The sequence below is a fragment of the Meriones unguiculatus genome, chromosome 1 (assembly GCF_030254825.1).
Source record: "Meriones unguiculatus strain TT.TT164.6M chromosome 1, Bangor_MerUng_6.1, whole genome shotgun sequence".
In the NCBI taxonomy this organism is placed as follows: domain Eukaryota; kingdom Metazoa; phylum Chordata; class Mammalia; order Rodentia; family Muridae; genus Meriones; species Meriones unguiculatus.
The window spans coordinates 37,259,227-37,276,211 of NC_083349.1; the positions used below are offsets into that span (position 1 = coordinate 37,259,227).

A 16,985-nucleotide genomic window follows, 5' to 3' on the forward strand; every position below is an offset into this window, starting at 1 on the left:
GCAGGTTTATTGTAGATGTATCAACTGGGGCCGAGTTACCCATGGTCCCTTTTTCTCTTCATTTTGACCAGTCAGAGATTTCTGAATCATCTTTGTCTGCTTCAAAAGGAAGCTTCTTTGGTGAAGGATGATATATATAGGTAAATGGACTCCTCTTGCTTTTCAATGAGACTGAAAATGTCTTGTACAGTGATGGTATTGAAAAGCATTTTCAAAGCAGAGGCTGGAGTGGGTGGTGCTTCAGAGCCTGTGTAGGTCTGTATGTGTGTGCGTGCATTTGTGTTCACGTGTGAGTGCATATGTGTTTGTGTGATTGCATGTCTATACAGAAGTATGTATATGCACATATGCACACATATCCATGTGTGTTGGAGAATGCATGCATGTGTCTGTCTATACTTGCATAATGAATATATGTGCATGTGTATGTATATGTGTGCATGTGTTTACATGTGGTCATGTCTGTGTGTGTTTAAGAGAAGGGTACTATCTTATTAGTAAGTTGACTGTTTCTCACTACCACCTTTCTGTTTTCATGAAGAAACATTTTTCTTAAAGTAATAATTTTTCTTGTCCCAATTTCCGAATCGATTGGAAGATTTCCAAGCCCAACTTCATCCTTCTGCAATCACAGGTAAGAAGAAAAGAGGACAGAAATCAGGCTGTAGTATTCAGAATCCTTGCTCACACTTCTGTCCCTGGGTATCCAGGACCAGTCAACTGGCATTGCTCCCCTTAGCCCGAGCCTTTCTAGTTCCCTTTATCAATGTTGCTTTGGCAGTCTCCCAGGCTTTGTTATATTGCCAACTGTCTTGGAAAGCTATGAAGGCACACTCTGTCTCTGTCAAGTGCGGGGTGAACTATGGCTGAGGACAAGGGAAAAGTGACACAAATCTTAACTCCTTCAGAAAGGAGGCATGTGAGAACAAACAGGGTGACAGTGTCCGCTCTGGTTCAAAAACCTACACAAATATATCAGAATTGTCTTGTGAAATGTTAAATAATTCTAACATCCACAAAGACCAACTAAATCTGATTCTTTAGTGGTGGATGCATTTTAACACCTTCTCAATGTGACAGAACATTCAAGGTGGAAGACTTTCTTAAAGGAAAAGCAACTTCAAAGGCTGATCATCAGCTTTAATGGATCTGATCCGCTTGACTCTGAAAAACTTGGGCCCAGAAATGTCATCTGTCTCAGTGGGGAAACTGGAGAAGTCATCTAAAGACAGAGTTTTGGCAAATCTGAGTATGTCCTAAGAAATTGGAACCATCTCTTTCACAATGGAGACAGAGCCCAGAACGGAGCCTGCCTGGGGGATTGTCAGAAAAGAACATCCAGGCCTGGAAGACAATCTGAGGGGTGGATGGAGCCGTGGGGGAGGAGTCTTGTGCTGGCTGGGGAATTTAGGAGCAGAAAAGAGTGGATTCTACAGCCAGAAGGAAACTGGAAAGTACCCCCCTGAATGGAACCAGTGAGAGGTATGATTTCTGGAGAAAAGAACTGGTAGCAAGGGGAGAAGTTTAAATGACCACAGAGTCAAAATGGAAGAAGGAGTTTGAAAGATAAATTCATGTTTAATTAGCTGGTGATAAACAGGCAGGATTGAGAAGTTCAGAGCAGGAGCCAGGAAGGGTATGGGAAAGAGCAGAGCCAAAATGTCAATTTGCTCTGAGCTTCAGAGTCACTCTGAACAAAGTTCCTTGGAAGGAAATTGTCCTCCCGTGGTTTCTGCAAGTGCCAGAAGGAAGATAGCTGTAACACTGAAAGGAATATAGATCTATGTTCTCAGCTGGGTTAGTAGGTTCTGCAGGAGTTTACACCGACTGGAAAGATCTGTAGCTGTAAGATTAAGACAGTTAAATGCTGTGTACGAGAGTCAAAGCTTCAGTTTAAGAAATGATTCTTTTTTTTATGTTTTTTGCATTTTTATTAATTATTATTACTTATTACAATTTACTCACTTTGTATCTTTTTTTATTAATTACAGTTTGTTCACTTCGTATCCCCCCCATAAGCCCCTCCCCCTCCCCTCCCGGTCCCACCCTCCTTCCCCCTTCTTTGCACACGCCCCTCCCCAAGTCCACTGATAGGGGAGGTCCTCCTCTCCTTCCATCTGATCTTAGTCTATCAGATCACATCAGGAATGGCTGCATTGTCATCTTCTGTGGCCTGGTAAGGCTGCTGGTTGGGAGTGTTTTACCCCATCCAGATAAATTTGGGTTTTCAAGATGCAACCAAGTAAATGGCTTGTGAGTTTTTACTGTCTTCCTTGTCAAGGCATCTGTAACTTACATAAAAGCCTTTTTTTTTTTTCTTTCCTAAGCTTGGGAGTTTGGAGGCTTGGTATGTATTTGAACTTTCAAAGTCAACTTTTAATGAAAGTGACTCCAAATGATCTTTAGCAGCTAAAACATTCTTACATAGAAAAGAAAGCAAGTCTCCAAAATGAATGTTAATTTAACAAATCGCCTTAATGGTAAGCTTCAGATTCTGAACTACATTGCCGTATTTTAAAAACATCATGAGCTCCTAAATATCTCAACTTTGTAAGTTAATCATTCAAAAATTCTGAGCAGGGTTTACAGAGCCTTAGAATTTTTTGACCTACTGGGAGAAGCTTTTACAACGGCCATGTATTTCTTGCAAGTTTTGTTTGATGTTTACTAAAGAAAAAATTAAGCCTTTAATTTTTTACAGTGAAGTCTCATTGATACATTTCACACAACAGCAAATTAACTGATATGTGTTAAGAAGTCATAGCAAGAAGCATGTGTGGATTACCTAAATTATATTCCACTTATGATTTTTCTGAAGAAGTATTAAGTAATGCTTGTTAGGCAAAGACAGTGAGAATTGCCTTTTATTCCAACTGTTAAAGCAGAAAACCAATTCTTCAGTAATAATTGTGGCAGATAATGCATATTGTGTACTTGAAAAAAAAAACAGTGATGCTTGAAGGTATGAGATTGAAGCCAATGGTTTAGTGGAGACTCCAGAAAAATGGAAGATTCCAAGAATATGGAAAGTCTGCTACGGAAAGAAGCACTTGGTGAGCAGAATCCACAAGAGGGAGAAGTCATATGGCCAGCAGACTTCCTGGACTCCTGAATAAGGCTTATTAAACCTTCAGAGCACATATTGTGCTGCCCACCATGTTTCCTGGAAGTTAGACACATAACGACAGGGTCTCACGCTTGCACTGATGGGTTTAAGTCTTTCTTTGCCCCATTGCACATTTCTAGGGCCCTATCTATTCCTTCATAATGGAGACTTTTACCCATTTGGATGCAGGCGTTTTGCTTCTTCAGTTTTACATGGCTCCATAGCTCAATGTTTGCCATGGGTCTCAGAATAGACTGCAGACTTGGAATTTTGAAAAATGATAGAACCTTTAGATGAGAGAAGCTCTTTGATGTTGACTGGAGGCAGATTGGCATTGTAAGATGTGGATGGATCCAGGGCGTTATGGTAGGATTGTACGTATTGGGTGTCAAGTGTCCTCAAACAAAAGGCTCATACAGCAAAGGTATATTCTGTAATGGAACAGTGATGAGAGGTGGGGACGTTAGGGCTTACCCTAGCTTTTAAAGTAGCAAAACTGACAATATATGTAAAATACCACTTGCTACAAAATTATCCAGAAAACAGTGTCTTTTTTCTTTTTCTTTCTTTTAAAAGAAGAATAATATTCTGCCTTGAGTGCTTAAGAGTCGAAAGAAGGCTTTATAAAAAAAAAAGTGATATTTAAAATATATTAAAAGTGGAAATGTGGAGTTACTAAACAAGAGTATGAATGGAAAACTGCAAAACAAGCCAAAACACATGAAAAGGTTAGGATGAGTAAATAACTCCATGGTTATCAAGGGAGATATGAGTAGTATCATATCAGCCAGAAAAAGAACCCTTCAAGAGCTGGAACCTCATAATGACTCCTCAGGCTTCAAGCTTTCTACATCCTCTTAGCCCTGGTGATTCAACCACTGACAAATTGCACATGTTTGGACTCTTAGCTGCCAATTGCCATTTCCTCATTCTGTATCATGTCCATCAAACATTTCTCAGACTACATGACTAGTTTTCCGTAGCAGTTATGGTTGTATTCAAAAATCAGTAATAATAGCAATGCACGTTAGGTGGCTTAAAATTAAACTTTATATTTTAACTTGACAAAATGCCTAATGGTAAGTGACTGTTTCCATTGGCACTGCACTCCTGTGACTTTGGGGTACGTTTCTTCCAGTCTTCAGGACTGCTTTTGAATGTTATATGGCTACTGTGTCTTTAACCATTGCATTTGTAATTAAAACAAGAAAAAAAGATGAAAGCCACACTGTACTATTCTACAATTCAAGAGGTAAGATTTCCTAGAAGTCATCCTTATGCTTCTGCTTAAACCTCATTATATCACAGATGGGAGTTGTCTTCAGCTTGTCCTACTGTCACTGCACAGTGAATGAGAACAATGATTATGTTGATACTGTGAATAGCTAATGGCCCCAACGTGCTTTATGTCTGAATTCTTGTCTCCACAGTCCACTCCTGATTATTGTTATTTTTCAAGTATAAGCAACTAGTTGCACTGTTGTGTTAACTTTGGACATCAGCCATTTGGTACCACCTGCAACTCTTACCTGACTTCATAGAGTCAGAAGACAGAGCAAACTTTTAGAGTTTGATTAAATCTACTTAGATTCTCTCTTCTTGTTATAAAATATAGACATACAATTTTTGTTTCAAATTTTAAATTTTAAAGTGCAATATTTTAACAGGGCAGTGGTGGTACATGCCTTTCATCCCAGTACTCTGGAGGCAGAGGCAGGCAGATCTCGGTGAGTTCAAGGTCATCCTCGTCTACAGAGCAAGTTACAGGACAGCCAGGGCTATAAAGATAAGCCCTGTCTTGTGGTTCTCCCTTCCCCTGGGGGGTCATTGGCTGGCAGCCCACAAAGACAAAGGGAGAAGAAGTGATTAATGATGCTCAGACAGCCATGAAATAGCAGACAAGACTTCTGGGGGTCAGCCTTAGAGAGGCAGATTATTTTATTGTTTCAGAGGTAAGGTATAGAAGGGTTCTTAGGGTTACAGGCAGGAAGGACTGATTGTTCATAACACAATACCTAATTGTCCTATGGCAGGGGGAAAAGGTGGGACTCATATGCTAAGTCACATAGCACTTGCAGAAGGCTCTGTGAAGATTCTTCTTCCATGCACAGTCAGGCATCTGTGCCTAGAAAAGCTTTCCAGATAAGGTAAGGCAGAGAAGAGGAAGCCCCACTGAGAAGGGAGTCATCCATTTCAAAGAGCTTGGAGAGCTATCCAGACATGGTGGACTGTAACCTTAATACCAGGATCTTCCAACATTGTTTCAGAAACAAACAAATATAAGACAACAACAATGAAAGTTCAGTGTCTTTAGTATTTTCTGTTTCTTTCCCCTAGCGTGTCCTTTTCAGTCTACATTATGTATCCAAATATACTTGCTTAATCTTTAAAATACATTTGCTTCTATGAACTTGATTGTGGTTGTGCTTGCTCCCGTTATTTCATTCTTTACTTTGGAATGAGTACTGTGATGTCTCTTTAGATCTACTCCTTATGGTCCATGTATGTATGTAATGAGCTGCTGGGAATTTCTTCTGTTGACCAGTTTCAAGTGCATTTCTTGGAAAACCTTGTCCTTGGTTTCTGAACAGATCCTTCCTTGAGATTCCCCTCCTTGTTATTTGGCTAATAGAGACATATAAATAACCCTTCAGTTTAGGGAACTGCAGAAGGTTCAGAGGACCTGCCAGATGGGGCTGTCCCTGTTTCAGCTCCATTTGCATTGTGGATCAAGACATCCCTCTGTGGAATTTGCTCTTTTTCTTTCTTCACAATTTCATCTTCTGAGACTTCTAAGTAAACTGTATGTATAGCCTTTAATTCAGAATTTCTTTCTGGGTAACCCAATAAAACTCAAGATCCTTGATATTTGTAACAAACAATAAAATCTCTGCTAAGTATTGGCCTTTTAAGAATATTAATAGTGAACTGCTACAGCCAGTTTTGCTTTGCAAGTCTGAATTCTTACCATCCCAGAATACTGCGATATGCTTAAAATTGGAGAAAAAGTTTCCTAGAAGCTGCTACAGGGGAAAAAGCATCTTCCTCTCCAAAATGGAAACTATTTTTAGATTAAAATGTCTGTCCTAAAGCCAGGACTCCAGTGTTAAGAGTTCTGATGCATGTTACTGGCCCTCAAGATCTGGTTACACCTCTCCTTGTTTTGTGAACCTGTCAAAGACATACCTGATTGGTTAATTAAATGGCCTGTACCTGGGCAGAGCAGAATGGGGTAGGTGTGGCTAAGGTCCTCAGGCTTTTGAGGACAGGGAATCACAGGAGACAGAGGGATGGGAAGAGAGAAGGAAGGAGGACTCCACAATGGGTTAGTGAAAAAGAAATCTTATGAACCAAAAAAAAAAAAAAAGACTCCAATAACGGGATGGAAAGTCCCAGATGAAGAATAAAAGCAAGTATGATGGGATTATGTATGGAAGGTAGACCTGATGAGGAGGATTAAGGTGGATAGAATTGGATGGGGGCTGGGAGATGAATGGTGAGGATATTGAGACAGTGTAAGGAAAATATCTCCCCAGCCCAAGGTAAATAAAGCAGCTATAAATCTAACAGGTTTCTGTGTCTTATTCTTTGTAATAGCAGGTTAAATAATACCGCCGTGATGATCATAGGTCAAATAATAAATGACATTACAATCCAACACTCATTTTATTTTTTATTTATAACAACACCCCAGAGACAATAATGTCTTCATCAATACAGAAGGCCTATAGTTATTATTACTATTGCCTAAATGCCCACACTTATACACCACTAGAACCCCCACTGTTGTGTGAAATGCTGTGCTGTACTTGACAGTGACTAAGAGAGAGTGATGTATCCCTAGACATTTTTCCAAAGCAGTTTGAATCGTTGCAGTCACTAAAAATGAAAGCATCACTGTTTATAACCATAGATGGTATTCTTGCTTATTACTAACCGAAAGAGTATTACTTCTCATGCCATACTCTAGGCATGAGAAGAAATACTCTAAGTTAAATGTACACTGAAACACGCATGTATTCATAAGGATATGATAACATCTAGAAGCAGGGTCTCATCTGCTCGCAAAGGCACTCAGGATGTGCCGGGTTGTAGTAGGTTTTCAATAAAGGCTAGTCATGACTGCGGTTGTTGTGAATGTTCACTGCCACTATGTTATTGGGAAAATTAATATTCAAAACATGGTGAATTCTGTTCACATAGCCATTCAAAATAAAGACTCTATTTAGGAAAATAGTTTCTCTCTCTCTCTCTGTCTCTCTCTGTCTGTCTCTCTCTCTGTCTCTCACACACATACATACAAACACATACACAGAAATATGTCTTTTTGTGTGTGTTATCAAGCTTAAGCTTTTCCTTACTTTCTTTAACATAAAAGTTAATCTTGAAGGTAGGATACTTTCTTCCATATTTCACTTGGATGAAATGAAACACAAATTCTCACTTAATAATACTGGACTAATTTCATTCCTAGAAGTACAGCTTAAATCACAATTGTTTTTATCTTCATTGAGACACTGTTTGATCAGTGCCATATTATTTGCTGTGTTAAAAAATTAGCCTGTTAAATCCTTCTGGCACCTAAAAACCCAAAAACTCTCTATTTCTCAAAAAATTTCTTTAAGAACTACATATTTGGTTTTTTTGTAAGTTTATATAGCTAGAATAGAAAATTATAATGAATGTATGAAGACAGAGCACAAACACAAAACATGTGAGTCCACAGAATGCTCACTTATGTTATAAATAATAAACAACATGCAGAAACATCAGGGTTTTTTGGATATTTTGTTGTTGTTTTAGTCCTATGGTACACTTTTTGTTCTTTGTGTTGTTGTTTTATTTTGCTTTTATCCTTTTATTGAAAATAGATTTTTTTCTCACATACTCTGTCATGATTACAGTTTGTCCTTCTTCTATGCCTCTCAGTTCCTAATCCTTTCTGTCACTCATTGCAAAACAAACAAGCTTCTAAGTGATAATAATAAAATGTAATAAAATAAAAAACAATACATTGGAATAGGACAAAACAATCATAAGTAAAAGAGTACAGGAGAAAGCATGAGAAATATATACAGAGACCCACTAATTCTCATACTCAGAAATCCCATAAAAGCACTAAACTGGAAGTTTATATATATATATATATATATATATATATATATATATATATATATGGTGTATCTATATATGTCATATATATATGGTGTATCTATATATGACATATGTATGTCATATATATGTATGTTATAAATTTAAAAGTATGACATGCCTTTATGAGAAAAAAAATGATCCTCCAAAAGTGCCATTGAGTTCACCTTTTGATGGGCATCAACTGCTGGGCATGCAGCCTACTTAAGAGCAGTTTGTTTCCTTAATGAAAATCTGCTGGAGAAAACGAAAATTTAATTTTCTTGTGGTTACCAACTGTAGACAGCTTCTGGGTTTGGTGTGGGGCATGTGTCCACTTCTTTCAGCTCTAGGACCCCATCTGGTGCAGACTCATGTAGGCCCTGTGCATGCTGACTCAGCCTCTGTGAGTTGATACATGTGTGGATCGTGTTGGTTTAGAGGACCTCATTTCTCAGTGTCTTCCCATCCCTTCTTGCTCTTATATTCTTTCTGCATCCTCTTTTGTAGGGTTCTGAGCCTTGAAAGGAGAGATTTGATGGCGACATCCCATTTAGAGCTGAGTATTCCAAGGTATCTTACTCTGCATATTTTCTGGCTACGGGTTCCTGTATTAGTTTCCATCTGCTGCTAGAGGAAATTTCTAGGGTGATGACTAAGAAAGGCATTGATCTATGTACCCAGGATTCATGTTATGGCTACGTTTCTTCAATAGAACAGTATTATCATTTCTTGCAGGCATGATTCAATGTCAATCCCAGGTTTTGTGGCTGAGTTGGTGTTTATGCTCTTTTGGTAGCATTCAGAGTGCCTTTATGCACCAAAGATGATAGCACATGGGTTCTGGGTAAAGACCAGATAGACATCTCCATGTTCAGTGAGTAGGTGATGTCTTCAGCAATGTGGGCTTGCTGTCAGCTTGTGGAGGGCAACCTAAAGCCTTGGTATTTTAGGGATTCCCACGGCACCGCTTTGGCTAAACATTCCATTAAATGTAACTTAATCCATGTATTGGAAAGTTCATTTGGTGAAAATAAATGGCCAGTTGGGGTCCCGTCTTCCCCATTATCTGGCAATATCATTCAGATTTCCTTCATATATGTATGTATTTTCTGAAGCGTCTATGTATTAAGTTTCCAAACATTGCCCCAAACAGCCCTCAATTTTAGCTGTCTCTCTCTGTGCCCTCTTCCTCACCCCTATCTTCCTTCTCACTCCCCATTTGCTCCTCCCTTCCTAGCCACCTCCTATCCACCCATAACTATTCCATTTCCCTTTCCTAGGGAGATCTATCTAACCCCCAACCTCTAGTCCCTTATGTAATAAGTAACCACTGTTTGTATAATCACAGATTGTAGCTTGGTTATTACCTCCTTTACTATGTTGCATTAGCTGTATCATTAATCTCTCCAGAATTTATGTCATGAAGATGTGTTTGATTTGCTGAAGTCATTTTCTGTATCCAAAAATATGCTAATGTGGGTTTTGTCTTTCAGTTTGTTTATATGGTGGCTTATGTGTATATGTTTATGTATGATGAACCATCCCTGCATCTTTAGCAAAAAGACTATTTGATCGTGGTAGATGATCTTTCTGATATGTTTTGGGGTTCAGTTTGCATGCATTTGATAGAGAACTTTTGCTTCTGTGTTCATAAGGAAAAGGGTTCTGTTAATTTTTTTTTTTTTTTTTTTTTTTTTTTTTTTTAGTTCTTCATGTTGTTTAGGGTTCAGGGTAACTGTGGCCTCATTGAATGAATTGATCAATGCTTCAATTTGTGGAATAATTTGAGGAATATTAGTATTGACTCTTCTTTGAAAGTCTGACAGAATTCTGTGCTTCTTTTAGTTGGATAGTTTTAATTATGTTGTTATTTCAGTAGCAGTTATGGGTTTGTTTAAATTATTTTTCTAATAGTGGTAACTCTGGTAGGTGGTACTTATTGGCAAAATTGTCTATTTTTTTTGTTTTGTTTTTTTTAGATTTTCAAATTTGGTAGAGTATAGGTTTTTCAAGCATGTCCTTATGAATATCTGGATTTCCTCAGTGTCTGCTTTGTATTCTTTTCATTTCTCATTCTGTTAATTTGGATCTTCTTTCTTTACCTCTTCATTAAGTTGGATAAGGATGAGTCATTCAACTTTCTCCAAGAACCAACTCCTTGTTTTGTTGATTCTTTGTATTTTCTTTTGTTTTTATTGCATTGATTTCACCCCTGAACTTGATTGCTTCTTGCTGTCTGCTTTTTTTTGGGTGCGAATTATTCTTTTGTTCTACAGTGTTCAGGAGTGCTGTTAAATTACTAGTATGTGATCACTATTGTTTTTTTAATGTAGGCACTTAGTACTATGAACTTGCTTCTTAGAACCATCTTCATTGTGTCCCATGACTTTGGGTATTTGATTATTAATTTTTATGTAATTCTAAAAGTCTTCAATTTCTGCCTTACTTTCTATCTTGACCCATTTTTATTCAGTAGTGAGCTGTTCGGTTTCTATGTGTTTGTAAATTTTCTGCTGTTTTGTTATTTGTTGATATCCAGCTTTAATTCTTGGTGGTCAGATGGAATGCTGGTGTTACTTCAATTTTTTGATCTGAAGTGACTTGCTTTGTGTCAAAGTAGTTTGTCAGGGTGACCCACTTAGTTTTTAACATCAGTTAGCTCAAGCATAACTCTCTTTATTTCTTCTATGGTTTACCTGTCTACTAGTGAGAGTGGGATATTGAAGTCTCCCAGAATCAAGGTATGAGGGTCAGTTTGCAATTTATCCTAGTGTTTCTTCATGAATTTTGGTACCCTTGCATTTGATGGGTATATTTTAAGAATTACAATTTTATCTTGGTGAATTTTCTCTTTGATGAGTATGTAGAGTACTCTGTGTTTTCTGATTATTTTTGTTTTGAAGTCTATTTTGCCAGATATTAAAATGGCTAAACCAGTTTGATTCTTAGGTCCATTTGTTTAGAATATCTTTATCCATCCTTTTACTCTGAGATGATGTCTTTCCTTGAAGTTAAGATGTGTTTCTTGGATACAGCAGAGGATGGATGTTGCTTATGTGTATTTGGAATCAGGGATGCTTTGAGATTACTTAGAGAAAGTGAATACGTAATCAAATCTCTCTCCAAAATATTTTTTATTAATTACAAAGAAAATATTTATATGGTTTAATCTTACATATATTCTTGTAAATATTTTAAAGGTAAATAAATTATTTTTCTCTTTTTCTTTGGCCTTTAAAAAGTACAATGTTTAAATATTTGGCATTTTCTTGGATGAAATAAAAGCTACTCTGCTGTCTAAAGATAGTTTTAATGACTGATTGACCTTTGGAATAATTACTATCTTTATGATAGACCTTGATTTTACTAGGACAAAAATTAATCTATTCAGAAGGCTTAAAACCACTTCAAGAAGATATCTAGATCCTCTCTTCTAAAAAGGAATCACCCATTCCCAGAATAGGTCTCTTTATTGTGTTATTTACTGACTTAAGTCTTCCAAAAGAAGAACTAAACTCTGTTTTTAATAACAGATTTATCCTTTAGATGGCCAACTCTTAATCATGTATACCACATAAGTTTATGTTCTCTATCTTTGTACTTAGGAAGTAGTATGAGCCTCTTAGATAATGAGTGTTTTAATCATATCAATTAGGTGAATTGCATTACTTTAAAATGTTGAGTTCATTACAGTGTGATTTTTACCAACACATGAAATAATATAATGCAATATTTTAAGACATATTTATTTATGTATTTTATGCATATGAGCACCTTGTCTGCATGTATATATGTACTCCAGAAAATGGCATCAGAGAGTTATGAGCTGCTGTGTGGGTGCTGGGGATTGAACTTAGGATCTTTTGAAGGACAGTACATGCTCTTAACCACTGAGCTATCGCTCCACCCCATATTGCAAACATTTTAAAATTCAATTCTCGAAGGGTTTGCAAACATGGTGACTTCCATTTAATAGTCTAGTATCAGACTTGTTACACAATCTACTAAGTTAGCAGGACACAATTAAAACTGAGTCCCAATGAACATCTGAGAAGCAAAGATTGACAAGTAAATGAATGTGTAGTCCACTGCTTCCAAATACATAGTTTCCTCACTAGTGTCCATGATTAGTGTATTTAAAATGAAATAAAACAGAATAGAAAGTATCTCAAGTTGTCACATGTAGCAACATGTATACTGTTTTGGGTAAAGCTAGCTAGACATACATATGTTAGGTCTGAGCTAAAAGTTTCTGTATCCTGGTGAACAGTAACCTGGCATGATGTGTGACCTGACCTTGTTACAAGCAGCTGAGCTTTAGCTAACCCCACATCATCAATTTAAATTATATTCAAGTAAAACAGACTCAAACTAACCATTTGAGCTCCCTCTATTTTGTTCTCTGTATTCCACTTTCCTTTCATTGGCTATAAATACAGTATGTCCAGATGGAAGAATGGGCTATTTTCAATGACACTTCAGATAACTGCTTGAATCTAGAATTACAAACATAGCCAACAAGGATGTAAAAAATGTGGGCTTGTTATAATTTCTTCTTTAACTAGTGTGTGCTTACAGCACATCAGCATGGGCCGTCAAGCTGGCCCGGTGGTTAAGCATGGTCTATTGCCCTTATGTGGGACCTGGTTTGGTTCCTAGCAGTCATATGGTGGCTCAAAACTGCCTATAACTTGGGTGGCAGAGGGGTCATATTAACCTTTTTGGTCTCTGTAGGTACCTGCTCTGCATGTTGTATACTTAAACACGTATAGGCAATCACTAAATAAAAACAAATATTCTTAAAAGATTAGAAAAAAATTCACAAATATATGTGTTACCTATGCATAGAGCATGGAAAAGATAACGTATTTATTGTGCTATGATTAAGAAAACTTGAAAGTTGCTGCTTTGATTTTAGTTTTCTCCTGTGTTTAGTTGCCATTTCCCACCTACAAAAATGTGATGTATCATATTCTTCATGTGAGTTATATTCATGGCTACTTTGGCCATGTCTCCCTAGCACACAGAAGGCTTTTCTGGAAATAGCTTCCCCCAGCTGTAACTTTCTCATGAATGCTTAAGCAGCCTTCAGAAACACACTAGTTGTGTTAGATGCCAGAACTCTGCCTTTCGTTGGCAATGATTTCACATCTTTCCTTGCCTGGGGAAGTTCCTACTTGGTACACTCATCCTTCTATGAAGTTTCAAGTCTGTCATATGCATAAACAACCTTCTAGCAAAGTGTTCTATAGTGAGCAAGGGCTTCTCTAGGACACCCGTCTTTAACAAATTGTTTATTCTGCTTCCCATAGGACTAAAACTATTTTCACTGAAATTGTGTAATTTACGTTCTAGGAATGACAAAGATCCTTCTCTTGATTGACATGACTGTAGTTAGTTGCCAGTTAAATCTGGCAAACAAAGCTGCTTAAATTGGCCCATACACTTTAATTAATGTCCTGTATTTATGCATAATAAATTCTCAGATATGAATTAAATTTATCAGAAAGATGATCAGGTCTGGCAAGTTCAGGCACACAGTTGACTGAATCTTTGGTGGCTTATTTCTATAAACTGCTATGTAAATATTTTCTGTCTGCTTTGTCTCCCCATCACAGTGCAGCACTCAGAATCTTTATGCTGTGTTTATTGCTGAAGATTTAATGTATGTGTGTGGAATAAATAAAAATATGAATGGGCCAGAATGGCTGAGGTCAGTTTTCTCCTACTTTGTATTTGATTTTATTGATGCATGGTTCCCCTTTCCCTCCCATCTCTAGTAAACCACACTATTCTATTTTCGACTATAAGATGGATGGGCTTGGATTCCACATGTGAGGCAGGGCATGCCCAATTTGTCTTTCTCTGCGTGACTTACCTCATTTAGAGCAAAGCGCCTGTGTAACATCTTCATGAAGCTGAATAGTGTTTTGTTGTGCACACATGCCACATTCTCTTTGTTCACTCAGCCACCGAGAGACATTTATGTTGATTCCGAGGCTTGGCTACTGTAAATAGTGCTGAAATAAACATGGTGAGCAGATGTTTCTTTGACATCTGGTTTCCTTTCAGGAACAATAGGATTGCCGGACTCTGGGGTAGTACATCTTTTTTGAGGAATCTCCATACTGTTTTCATAATGAGTTCCTCATTCTCATTCTTGCCAAGAGTAGATGAGTTCCCCTTTCTCTACATTTTCACCAGCATTTGTTCCTTTTTTACCTTATGGTAATAAATGTCTTAACTCATATGAGGTGATATTGCAGTACAGATTTGACTTTTTCTTTTTTTTTTTTATAGAGTTAAATGGTTTTGTCTAAAGTATCTCCTCTCTCTTTCTCTTGGAAATGTCCAAGGAAACTGAATAAGCAACAAATAAATAGTAAGGTTTCCTTTGTACATAGACTGGAAGAACTGATGCTATTAAGATGTCCATAGACTCAGAGTATCCTGTGAGTATGAGATTTAGTGAGAACTTCACTATATAATTTTAAATAATTTTCTTCAAATATACAGAGAATAGACCAAATCCTGACATGCATTCAGAACCATAAAATATCCCAAAATACTCAAAATGATTTTAATCAAAGGAAACAAAATTGGAGATACCAGAGGATCTGGTGTTAAAAAGAAAATACAAATAATAGTAACCAAAACAATGTGGAACTGACAAAAGAAAATACACACCGAACATAGGGAATAAAAGGGGAATCCAGAGCTACACCAGCATATTTATAGCCAACTGGAATTTTAGAGAGTCAGCAAGAACACAAGAAAAGAAGAATCTCTTCAGTTAACAGTTCAGAGAAAGTGGGTAAGCCCATCCATACGAACCAGTGTGTTGCAGACTTGAGCTTAAGACTGTTTTCAATGAAAACACTAAGAGCATAGAACTGCTGCATACAGCATTGGTACAGGCAATGCCGTTTTAGCTAAGCTCACAGCCCTACAGGCAACAAAAACAAAAGTAGGCTGAAGAGATCACATTAACCAAAAATTTACTCAGCAAAAGGCATAATAACTGAGTGAGCAGTAAAACTACGGAATGGTAAGAAATATTTTCAAGTCACACATTAGGCTAGAGGTGAATTTATAAGAAACGAAGAACAGCTTAGCATTAAGGAAATAGTCTAACTTTAAAGAAGAAAAAAAAAATTAAGACCAAATTGAATGAAGAGATATCTTTTTGGTCAACTGTAACGAGGATATCAGTGGAAGGTTCAGCTCTCTGCACTCTTCCTCATTGCATTTGAAGTTTATCCTGCAAGAGATCTTATTCAAACCCAGGACTTCATCTATCAACTCTACCAAAAAGAAAAGGCCCAACACTGCCCTGTTTCCTGAACTCTAATCTGTCTCTAAACTATCCTTCAGCTATGCATCTCTGTCAGAAGCTTAATCTCTCTTTCAACAGCCAAAGTGTACTTTCCAGCTGAATGCCCATTGCTTTTCAGGGTTGCCTTTCTCATCCCACACACATAACTCTGAATCCTCAGTAGGTTTGTTTCTCCTGTTTCCTCACTTGACAGAGTCAGAGTTTCAGGTCAAGATTTTCCCTTCTTCGGAGTGCTGAAGGCCTTAGTTCTTAAAAGATATTTTTCCCCCTCTACCCAATGTCAAAATTTAGGACCTTAATAGTGAGAAACTAATCTCCTTGCCTCAAGCCTCTGGTCTTTTATATGCATTATTTTAAGACACTAATACACAATACTTGTCAACTATCTCTCACTTCTCTGTCAAGGGCATTCTCTTAGGAATTTGAGCTGTACCATTAAACAAAGCCAACCATGTGTACACTCACAGACTTTGCAGAGAGTGAAGATCCACTTGTCTATCCTTGGTTTTGTGACTGTACACTTCACTGACACAAAACCAAGGATATAAAAGCATAGTAATCAGTTATAAGGAAAAAACAGTAAGAGAATAACCAGGTATGTATTAAAGCTTAATTGTTTTTCAATGGCTTTTAAATATGTAGTCACTTAAGGGAAATTTGTAGTTTGATGGATAATTGTCCTGAAGTGCTGTGTTCTTGCTGTATCTCTATTCAAATACATGCATTAATAATCCATGTTTAAAAAAAAACAATGAGATAAACATCGAAGGATTTAGCAGAATATTCTTAATCTCATCTTTTGCTTTTGCTTGCTCTCATTTCGTAAATACAAAAGTTTCGCGGTATTAACTTCTTGTCTTTCTTGCCTGTTTAATTGCATCCATTCCTATCGGATGAACCATTGTTTTTTATCCTCTTTTTGCAAAATTACTTCTTGTTTGTACCTCTTTCACGTACACACACACAAACACACACAAAGAGAGAGAGCAAATACTTCTATAAAACTTGTAGAATCATGTTATTCATAATACTATAGGAAATGGAAAGTAGCAGGTGAGATTCCTTTTGGAGGTGCTCTGAGTTTATATTACGCTAAATCCAATGATATTAGGTTTTAGGGAAAATATGCATAAAAATGAAACATTATAAAAGGAGACTTATTAGCACAACTACAGGAAAAATTATACTTGAATGAAAGGAGGCTGGACTTTTTATTGAAAATGTAATCAATTCATGAATAACTAGTATGGAGTAATACTTTAGTCCAAAGGTGAATTCTACATTGCATAATACACGAGAAAGACTGGACTTTGTGAGAACGACTGACAAAGCGGTAGGGGAGTACGGTGACTCCTCAAGGTCTGATATTTGCCGTAGTGAACATCTTACGGAGATAACACTGCAGACTGT

At 37.2% G+C, this 16,985-nt stretch overlaps 1 protein-coding gene across 3 annotated transcripts in view; it reads left to right on the forward strand.

Moving 5' to 3' along the window:
* The first annotated feature begins 1,432 nt into the window (after nucleotides 1-1,432).
* Nucleotides 1,433-16,985, forward strand: part of Aldh1a1 (aldehyde dehydrogenase 1 family member A1) — a 147,213-nt gene continuing 131,660 nt past the window's right edge. The window contains exons 1-2 of one of the 3 annotated variants that reach the window (XM_060387341.1): nucleotides 1,433-1,482; nucleotides 8,747-8,809. Coding sequence is in view for 1 of the 3 variants with exons in the window: in XM_060387340.1 (XP_060243323.1) it covers nucleotides 1,467-1,482 (16 nt within the window). In the remaining 2 variants the exon portion in view is untranslated. Of the gene's footprint in view, nucleotides 1,483-8,746; nucleotides 8,810-16,985 lie in introns of those variants that run through there. The other 2 variants (XM_060387340.1, XM_060387346.1) reach the window with 2 other exon arrangements.